At 35.2% G+C, this 10,091-nt stretch overlaps 1 protein-coding gene and 1 pseudogene across 2 annotated transcripts; one reads left to right on the forward strand and one right to left on the reverse strand.

The window, feature by feature from the left end:
• The first annotated feature begins 1,897 nt into the window (after positions 1 to 1,897).
• On the forward strand, positions 1,898 to 6,646 carry LOC107767899 (autophagy-related protein 101). 2 transcript variants are annotated; one of them, XM_016587006.2, is made up of 7 exons: positions 1,898 to 2,166; positions 2,262 to 2,298; positions 3,177 to 3,262; positions 3,785 to 3,880; positions 4,247 to 4,409; positions 4,513 to 4,675; positions 6,279 to 6,646. In XM_016587006.2, exons 1-7 carry the CDS (start codon positions 2,134 to 2,136, stop codon positions 6,352 to 6,354), a joined length of 654 nt encoding a protein of 217 aa, XP_016442492.1. In that variant the 5' UTR covers positions 1,898 to 2,133; the 3' UTR covers positions 6,355 to 6,646. The 2 variants fall into 2 exon arrangements, with proteins under 2 accessions (XP_016442492.1, XP_016442491.1); XM_016587005.2 differs by having other exon boundaries at positions 1,899 to 2,166; positions 4,492 to 4,675.
• A 1,099-nt stretch (positions 6,647 to 7,745) lies between these two features.
• Positions 7,746 to 9,596, reverse strand: LOC107767900 (geraniol 8-hydroxylase-like; annotated as a pseudogene).
• Between the last annotated feature and the right edge of the window lie 495 nt (positions 9,597 to 10,091).

The following is a 10,091-nucleotide window of genomic DNA, read 5'->3' on the forward strand; positions in this document are numbered from 1 at the left end:
AACTACTGCATTTTACGTGTGTTTGAGCTTAATGATAGTGAATTACACTTAGTACGTATTTTATACCTTGCAGGAAGTGATCCCGAGAAGTTAATTTGGAGCTAAATCGATCAATTTGGAGCTTTGAAGTCTGAGTAAAAGCCAATACATTAAGCTGAGATCGAGTTCGGAGGTCGTGTACCACGTTTGGATGTCAAAAGAGGATGAAAAATTTTTACTCTAAGAAAATTACACTGCCGTGCCGCATGGGGCGGCGCAGGGCGCGACGTAGCAGTGTAAAAACTAGCTTGACAAGAAAAATTGATGCCCGCTGATAAACTCCACAAGCACGTCGCATGGTGCGATGCGGGGCGCGACGCCTGTACAAATTTTACAGAAGAGTCTTATTTCGTGCAGGAAAAGGTGTTTCGTTTGGGCCCAACCCAACTTGGTATAAATACATGTAAAAATACTATTTTGAGGATTTTTTGTCACATCTTAGACCTAGGGAGACTATCTTGGTAGGGAGAAGACGTTTGGAATAATTTTCGGAGGAGAGAATCATCGAATTCTTTATTCCTTCATTTTTTCTTTGTAATTTGTTTTTGCAAAATACTTGGGAAATGTTACTACGAATATGAGTAGCTAAAATTCTAATCTAGGGTTTGATGGAACCTATTGAAGGATGATTTTTCCATTGCGTTTAATATAAATTCACCATATACCTTTCTCTACTTGTTTAACTATATTATTATTGTTGTTGGTTGAAGGGCCCTCAATTTACTGTGCCTATTTAGTGTGTACTGCTCGAGAGAGAGTACACATTTAGGTAGTTGTTGAACAACACCACTCCTAACGTATTTGAGAGATCAATACGGAGGGTTTAAAGGCGAGATTAGAGATAACGAAACCTTGGTGCTATCATAGTGAGCAGTAAATTAGTGCCATCTAGCGTAGTTTGAGAGAATACGTCTAGTAAATTCTGGTATTTGCTCGAGAGAGAGAGAGAGAGAGAGAGAGAGAGAGAGAGAGAGAGAGAGAGAGAGAGAGAGAGAGAGAGAGAGAGAGAGAGAGAGAGAGAGAGAGAGCTACGACACTCAGAGTGCTCACGATCGGTAGAGGATACTTAGGCGAAGTTATAGAAAACGTAGCGGGGAGAATTCCGACAATAGGAAAAATCAAAACCCTAAACCTTTCTAATCTTGTCTACAACATTTGCTTTGCTAGTAGTAAAGTTATAACTTTCTAATTACCTTGCTTTTAGTTAGTAAATAATCAACTCATTATTCTATATTTCTGAAGGTTGATTACTTAGATTCTTGTGAAACTAGTGACTGTGATTAATAGGTTAATTCCCTGTAGGATTCGACTTCGGACTTGTAAACCAGATTATATTTGCAACGTCCGCTAGACCTCTTAGGAGACATAGTTTGGCGTGATCAACATGTTATGGGGAGAATTGGATACGGTAATTGGTAAACAATTAGGGACGATTTTTAATTGGAACCGATAATAAAATTAGGGGTGGGTTATTTTATTCCTGATCTGCCACATGTCATTTCGTCTAAATTAGGGATATATTTGTGCCAAAGTATAACGATAAATGCGTAATTCATACGCAAACAAAGTATATTTAAACTATTTCAGATAGTATAGAGATATATTTAACCTTTTTTCGTATGTTATAACAAAGAATTACACTTTGAACATAGCCGTTCTTAAAAATTGGTTAATAATAAAACTCTAAAATTTATTCCCGTTTAATTTGAATTTTGAAAAATTGTTTCTGACGTTTTGGATATGAGATTACTCGATATTATAAATTAATTAATTTTCAGAAAACATAATCATTTTGAAGGAAAAAAATTGGTAGTTAGTTAAAGATATTAATAAAATCTGGAAGATGTCCAACCAAACAAGACTTTAACAATCATGAAATCTCGTAAAATAAAAGGATAAATTCTAATCCGATCCCAGGTGTTAGTCAAATCCTCGATTTTGTCTAATTCCTCCTTCACTGCGTTAGCGTAATTAAGTTGTGCGTCTTCTCCAGTTCACAAGCGAAACTCGACTGTTTTTAGGGTTCATAACTTCCCTCGTCTCCTCGATCAATCGCGGCGTTTTGAATACTAAACTAAAGAGGAATCATTAATCATGAATTGTGAAGTTTGCCAGCTAAAAGAACTTGTAAGTTTCTTCTTTTGACTTATGCGAATATGAATTCTGAGTTTCTTTTTTGAGCTTGATCATAGTTTAATTTTTCGTTTTTTTTTTGGCTGAAGGATGTGGAGCACTTTGAGATACGAGAAGTCCTCCGATGTGAGTTCTGTTCCTTAAATCGTGGCTGCTTTATTTGTGATGGCCTTATTGCATGTGCAATTAGGGCATTAGGATGGATAAAATTTCAGCTGATAGCTTATATTTGACTTGTTTGACTAAGTTTGGTATATGATATTAGGCTTATTGAATGATCTCAGCATTGGCTTTTATTGGTTTGTATTTTTTTGTCTAATCCAGAATTGAACGACAAATTTCTATCTAGAAAGACAATCTGGAATTACACATTGGTTGTTCTTGTTCCTGTTGAAGATGTAATTTCCTTTTTGATTTGGAAGTTTTGGATGGTAGAAAGTTATGAACTGTCACCCGTCTACCTAAGCCTTGGTGGGCAGACTTATCCGATACTTGTAGGTATTCGGTGAAATACCCGGACACCACCTTCATTAAAAAAAGTCATGAACCCTCAGATATCCATACATTTGATTCCCAAATACCACCAAGTCAAAACTGAAGTACTAATGGAAAGTCTTGAGGACTAAAATGGATTAATCCATCAAAAGTAGATACCACAAGTTGACTTAGATAAGAACAATAAAAGAAGGTTAACTTAGATAAAATCTTTTATTGTACAACATATATATTACAGTCTAAATGTATTTGCATATGTTGATGAATAACTGAACAAACTGTTCAAATTTTCACATTGTTCAAGTGTTCTAAGAAGATGTTTTCTGAATATCTTATCGACTGCGGTTTTGACATTCACCTTTTGTGATTTTGTTTGTTTGCTATTTTGAGGTCAGTTCCTCCTATATTTCATCATTCAATGATTGCGATCTTATAATTTCTAACAATTTTGACTATAGTATGGATACAGTGTGTATCTCTATCCCAAATAATAGAAAGCTGAATTGCAGGTATTTTTCATACAATTATGTTCCACAGAGCATTAGGCCTGCTGCGGCCGAAGGATGTTGATTCGGAACTCTTTGACATTATCTATGTAAGTGATAAATTTTTATAGTATTAGATTGGTGGGGTTTATCTCTTTTTCTTTTCTAAATCAGTGTGGTTTCTTAAAAAAATGGAACAAGCTATTGTGACATGAGGATTCTTGATTGATTCAAAGACGAGACATGAGATATGGATATGACATGAACTTTGAAAAGAACAGCAAGGCGACATCTATGCTTGATGTTAGAAGCTAAGATATTTTAAAATTTTTAGATAAGGCAAATTAACAGTCAAACTAACTATTGGCTATAGTGAGAGATGCTTATAGCGACACACTGAACTAGATGGAAATTAATGTAAGTTTAGAACCAAAAGGGAGTTCCTTTAAATTATGATAGTTTAGAGGAGAGTTTGGTGTAATAGTGTAATGTACCATGTGTTTTTTGTTTTTCTTTTTGTTTTTCCTTTCCCTATTTTTTTGGGTATCTCTTATGGTGGAAGCAGTAAGTTTCTGATTTACTACTCTACGGTACAGTCTTGCTTTATTGTTCTTTCATGTTATGTTATGTAGACGCAGTGTGGTGATGCGGAGGTTGAAAAGAAAATTGAAGATAAGATTACCCAATTCATTGATAGGGTTGAGAAGCATCCTAACAGGAAAAATCAGGTTAGTGGTTGCAGTTTGTTTCTGTAGGTGATGATCGTTGTTTTTGCCAATGGCCATTCACTTTCCTACTTTCTAGTTCTGTTCAATGTTTACATATTAAGATAGCCGTTTCTTTTCCTTAAATATGCTCTTTAGTCATGAGAATTTCTCGTGATTTCTGGTGGTTTTTTGTTTCATACTCTTTGGTTCTTCTATTGTATGTTGTGACTTTCTCAGGATATTGTTGCATGTAACCTTTTGACTATGTATAAGTATCTTGTGGAATTCTAATCACCGGTGAATCAGTACTGGTCTAAATATCTAATGGAACTTTTTGTTGTAACATCAACATACGTATTTCTGTAACTGGATGGAGAAAATATGCAGATTTGCCTTTCCTTTTATGAAGTCAAAAACAAACAAGCCTCATGGTTCACCAACAAAGTTGAACGTTTCTACTGGGAATACTGGTACATAAATTTGAATGTGGCTCATCATCCGAAAGGTCATTCTGGCAAGTCCAATCTCTCAAAAGTAGTTGATCCAGGAGGTACCACCGTTTATTTTTTCCTTTTTTTGAAACATTTTTGCCATACAGTTTTACAACTTGTTCATTAGTCTGTTTTGTAAAGGGAAGTATAACATTTTGGCAGAGAGTGCATCTGAAGAGAGGAATGCCCGACGCACAGTGTTAGAGTCATCTCTTCGTGAAGTTATGTTTCAGATAATAAAATTTGTAAATGAAAAAAAGGACCATATTCCTGCAATACCAAATCTTGAGTGTGTCACATTTCCCTATGAGATCTCTATCTCGAGGTAATTTGCCCCTTCTCTAAGTTGTGAACAACTGAACGTGTAATTAAGTTCTGTTACTCATCATAGATCTGTATATAAGTTGTTTGCTACTATTGATTTGTTCGCTTGGTTTTTTGTTTTTAATTTTCTGATGTTTATTGATAGGAGTTCTGAAATGCATTTGATTTCCTTGGGTTTCTTCCTGAATGTGAGAAGTTATAATCTCCTTTGGTAGTGCAATTTGGTATTTATTCTCTGGTTTCAATTATTTGACATTAGACGTAGGTTATCAGCTTACCTTATCCAAAAAAAAAAGTGGGTTATCACCTTTTACGAATAAATGTTTTCTTTCTGAAAACGAATCTACAAAGTCCTTAACATGAGTATATGTATGTAGATGTATATGTGCATGTGTATACACAAAAGATTTCCATTGATTTCTTTGTAGTGAATCCGATTGTTGTTCCGTAACAGGTAAAATTTTGGAATTATATCTTCAGTACAGGTGTTCTCCTTGTCCGCATAAATAGAAATAAAGAGTGGAATAAGCTTCTGACAACTAGCTATATTGTCCAGCCTATGTTATTCTCCTCTCCTCCTACTTCTACCTTAAATTGATATCTTTGCAGTTTGTTGAGTAGCCAGTTATTTCTGTGTCTGATAACCTGCATGACTATTTTGGCTAATAATGTTACTTCTACACGTGGTATTCTTTTTCTCATATGTGCTCATTTGTACAAGTAATGCACTTACATCTGCCACTTAGATGCTTATGAAAGATTTTGTTGTGGGATATATGTGGTTTTGATCCTCCGTTTTATAACACTCAGCTCAATAATTGCCTTGTGCCAAGGACGCATACTCAGTCGTGGGGCTAGTACTCTGTTCAGTTTCTTCCTTCTACTTCAATTTTGTACCTTCTGCTTCTAATGGCTGGTCAATAACCTATTTTTTCTGGTGGAAGTTTTGGGTGTTCTTGTGGAGTCAAATGTTTGAACATGATTCCTAAATCTTCTGTGCGAGGAAAGTAGATTGGAAAGGGACCACTAATTACAATTGAGAACCAAACTAAGCGCCGTAGGATTCTGGAGCAGATTCTGGTTTGACTCAATCATTTGAATGTTGTGGTTTTCTTTCCACATGTATGTGCTTATATAGAGGATAAATTATACTTGACCTTACGTATATCACGCACACGACATCTTATTTAGCTGATGAAACTATGGTGCATGTTTATCTCTCTGACCATAAGTTCTACCATCATAAAACTGGCAATGGCATCAAATTATTGTTAAGGACTCCCCAAATTGATGACATCATGAGATCTCCACTCTTTATGAAGAAAGAAAAAAAGGGGTTTAGGATGACAATAAAGAAAAAAGAATATATAAGATAAATTGAAGTGACATATTTCTCAGAAAGTTCATGATTGTAAATAAGGATTGTTCTTGCTGAAGCCCTTTATTGTCATTGTAATTCTGGAAGCTAGAGGATAGCTTTCTGTACTGGAACAAGCTAGTTCAAAGTAGTACTATTTAACTTAAACCTACATAAATATATAGCTTTATTTAAAAGAAACTTGACATGTATCCCATTCCAGCTAAGTTTGTGTTGCCTTCTTTAGTTCATCAGATTCTGCTTTTGGAATGGATGTGATCAGGAGAATGCTGCAGACTGGACATCCAACTATGCTCAGCTGATTGGAAATCTCCCGAGGGGAGGCCAATCTTCTCTGTATCCCCTTCATTAAGAGGTAAAATGGTTGTTAATCCAACTTCTGCCAATGTGAATATTTCAGGTCGAAGTCGAGTATGTGTGCGATCTAGTGGCCAAGGAGTCGCACAACTGAAAGAAATTGAAGCTATATGTACATATTTGCGTAATCTACTAATGTTCTATCTTGTTTTTGTTTTCATGTTTCTTATCATTGTAAACAAAGTAATAGCTGAATATTATTACAAGATCAATCTGATTAAATTTGTTTACTCTGCAGCAGTAGTCTGTGTGTGTGTGTGTCTGCCTTCTTGTTCGTATACTCTATTTTTTAACGGCCAGCTGACTTGATCTCTGAAGCAGCCTGGGTTGTCGAATTTTGAGCCTTTATCCCTTTGATGGTGGTTGTTTTTTTGTTGTTGTTGTTGCCTCTCTGATGTTTTTCTTCGCTGCATCCTGTTTAGTTTCTTTCGAGATAGTTAACTGTATGACCAATGCTTCCTGACATGCCATAGGTGCCCGCTTAAATTTCTGTTTTTACTCCATAAATTTGCTTTCTGCATTATAATGAAATCCGCGATATCAAAGATATTGCATTCGACCAAATCTCTGAAATGCTATAGATACAATTTCCACTTCCTTATAGATTCTGAAATTCTGCGAGTGGCATATCCTCCCAGATAATTGGTCCTGCAACTATTACCCATTAACTGCTAAAATTAGTAAGCGTTCATGTGCCAATGTTTTTGGAGACCAATTAAATACCACGAAGGTGATGTTATTCATATGCCGTGTGGGATTGCGAGAGGATGCGGGAGTCTAGTGCCCAGATAATTTTCTATGTTTTACCTAAATAAAGTGCAGTTACTCGGATATGTTGCACAGAGGCAGATCCAGGATTTAAGTTATATGGGTTCAACCTTTAAGTCCGGTACCGAAGGGCTGGATCTGCCCCTGATGTTGCAGTTGCACCAAGGTTTAAGTGTGTCTTTAATAACACTAGTTCAACGGTGCCAAGCAAATGAATATATCATTAGCTCTACCTGGAATTAGGCTTCAGTGGACGAGTTAGCCAAAATGAAAAATAGAAAATGTTTGATGCCAAGCAAAGGAATATATCATCAGTTGCACTTGGAATTAAGGATACATTCAGGAAAGGAGCCAAAACTTAAAATTAGACATGGTCTTATTTTCAAGGATACCTAAGGATATATACTACAGATACAAATGTCCTATGCGTGATGATTCATCCAAATGCTTTTGGCTCGATTCATATGTTTTTTTTAATCTTTGTACTACGTCTGCATCCATTCACAAAGAAGTAACGTTACTTACCATATTACTCGTAATATACTTACCTAAAATCTTAACGTTATTCCTACAATGGAATAGGGATAGCTAGCAGAGGTTGGGCTTTTGCCAAGGTAATGCCAAATTTTTCCTCCATGTCCAAATCTTTAGGTGCAACTCCACCTTGTAGCTTCCAGTTAAACGTATTTAGCAATGAACCCAGTGCTACTGGAACCATCCTGATAGCCAAAGGCAATCCAGGGCAAATTCTCCGACCAGCACCAAATGGTATGAGCTCAAAATCCCGGCCTCGAACATCTATTTCCGACTCCCAAAACCTCTCTGGCTTAAAGTCCAACGGATTTTCCCATAGGCCAGAGTCGCGCCCAATTGCCCACACATTCACAAGAACTTGCGAGTCTTTTGGAACAATATAACCACAAAGCTCAACATCATCCTCCACTTTGCGCGGAATTAAGAAAGGAGCCGGAGGGGGTATTCTTAAGGTTTCTTTCACGATGCATCGCAAGTAAGGAAGCTGTGTAATTCATCTACTAGTTTGCCGCTGCCAATTACTTGTGCAAGTTCTTCTTGTGCTTTATCCAAAGTATGTGGATTCTTGAGTAGTTCTGCCATTGCCCACTCCAATGTATTTGATGTTGTATCAGTCCCTGCTGCAAACAAGTCCTGTAAAACTTACTACTGTAAGATCCTATGATGTAGATGCCATATATAATCTAGTAAAAGGTTTTCAATTGGACAAACTGAAATGTGGTCACGGACAAAAAGGGGAACAAATACTGTTGATAAGGCGGGGCGTTGTTGCCACAAGCATTTAACGAACATAATAAAATTCAATAAATTAAAAGTGTGTTTTATCATAGTTTAAACTTTTAAATGAGGTGGTCACACAAGTCTATGTTGCATCAATGAAGGCATGCAACAGGAGACAACATGTTGTGAGTTCAAATCATACTAATTATGGGTTGAGGAAAATCAGAGTAGGTAATACACTAACCAGACACAAATGCTCAATGTGATTCCTGTCAAACTCTTCTGGGCTAATGTTGAGAAGAGCATCTAAAACATCAACATTTGCATGGTTTCTCAGTTTCCTTTCCTTTAGCCGCTCATCAATCAAACCACTCATAAGGTCAAGAACCTTAGTAAAATGATCGGTCATGCGCCGCCTTATACCTTGTGGATCAATTTTCACAAGAAAGGGAAAATAGTCCACCAAATTGGGTTTACCAGCCTCGACCATAATGCCCCACACCAAGTCCTTAAACTCCTTAGCAGAATCAGAAAATGGGTCACTCAAATCTTTAGAGAAAATGGTGTTTGACAGCAAATTCAGGGAAGTTCTAAAAGCTGCTCTGCCAATATCCACTGTTCCACCATTTTTGGCACTCTTGTGAAAATGATCAACTAGCTCCCGGATCTTTTTAGTTCTGAGATGCTGATTAGCATCAAGCTTACTACCTGAGTAGACATGTGATAAAATCAATCTACATTAAGTAATCCACTCAACCAACACGAATTTGTTTAATCATATTCAAACATGAACATATTTTAAATATAAAAATGATAAAAAATAGTATTTATTTTTAAAATTTATTTAAAATAATAAAAATAGATTTGTTTAACAAATGATAATTTTTTATAGTCAATAAAAATTTTAAAAAAAAGTTTCAAAGATATTTGTGTTTAATATTAAATTTTTTAAATCTTTATCTGTTAATATTATTTATTTAGTATTAATCTAATGTGTCATTTTGCTAAATGTTGGTCTTTTATTTATTAAATTAATGGGTATAGCTTGGCTGATAAATTAATGAACTTTGATTTTTTAATTTTCGTTAAACATATTTCATTAGGCACGATTAAGTAGGTGGACTTTAAACATAAAAAAGTACCGTATCAAAAGGTTGATAAACATAGTGAAGGTGCAAGACTCTCCAATAGTTTTATCAAGAATATCTTCTTACCTTTAATATATGTTACTAATTAATACTTCTTTTTTGTATGGATAGTTTATATTGTTGGAGTTTTAATACGAATATTTTTTATTATCTTTATACTGTATCATTGTTTTTTCTTTTAATTTATATATTAGATATTACATTTACCTTCATAACTCGCACCTTTTTATCTTCTACTCTTTATACCCTTAACGTCTTCATACTTTAATCTCAATAAATCCCAAATATTGCAATTTTTTTTGTTTAATCAGTTTTGGAATATAAAGATAGAGGGTTGAGTTGTACTGATATAGTTAAAAGGAACAAAACAATTGGGAGAGTTTGTCGGGAGGGCCAAAACATTTTTTTTACAGATTTTTTTTAATTTTATTGATATTGTAGTGTATTATTGTTAATGTGAAATTAGTTATATGTAGTGTATCTAATTAATTAGAAAAAATATTTATATTTGT

This window comes from Nicotiana tabacum, chromosome 3 (assembly GCF_000715075.1).
Source record: "Nicotiana tabacum cultivar K326 chromosome 3, ASM71507v2, whole genome shotgun sequence".
In the NCBI taxonomy this organism is placed as follows: domain Eukaryota; kingdom Viridiplantae; phylum Streptophyta; class Magnoliopsida; order Solanales; family Solanaceae; genus Nicotiana; species Nicotiana tabacum.

Excerpts from the sequence above, each read along its gene's own strand:
- LOC107767899 (XM_016587005.2), top strand. The coding sequence starts at position 2,134 with ATGAATTGTGAAGTTTGCCAGCTAAAAGAACTT. Across the intron at positions 2,167-2,261 it reads TTTGCCAGCTAAAAGAACTT|GATGTGGAGCACTTTGAGAT; the intron begins GTAAGTTTCTTC and ends TTTTGGCTGAAG. Across the intron at positions 3,881-4,246 it reads ATCCTAACAGGAAAAATCAG|ATTTGCCTTTCCTTTTATGA; the intron begins GTTAGTGGTTGC and ends GAAAATATGCAG.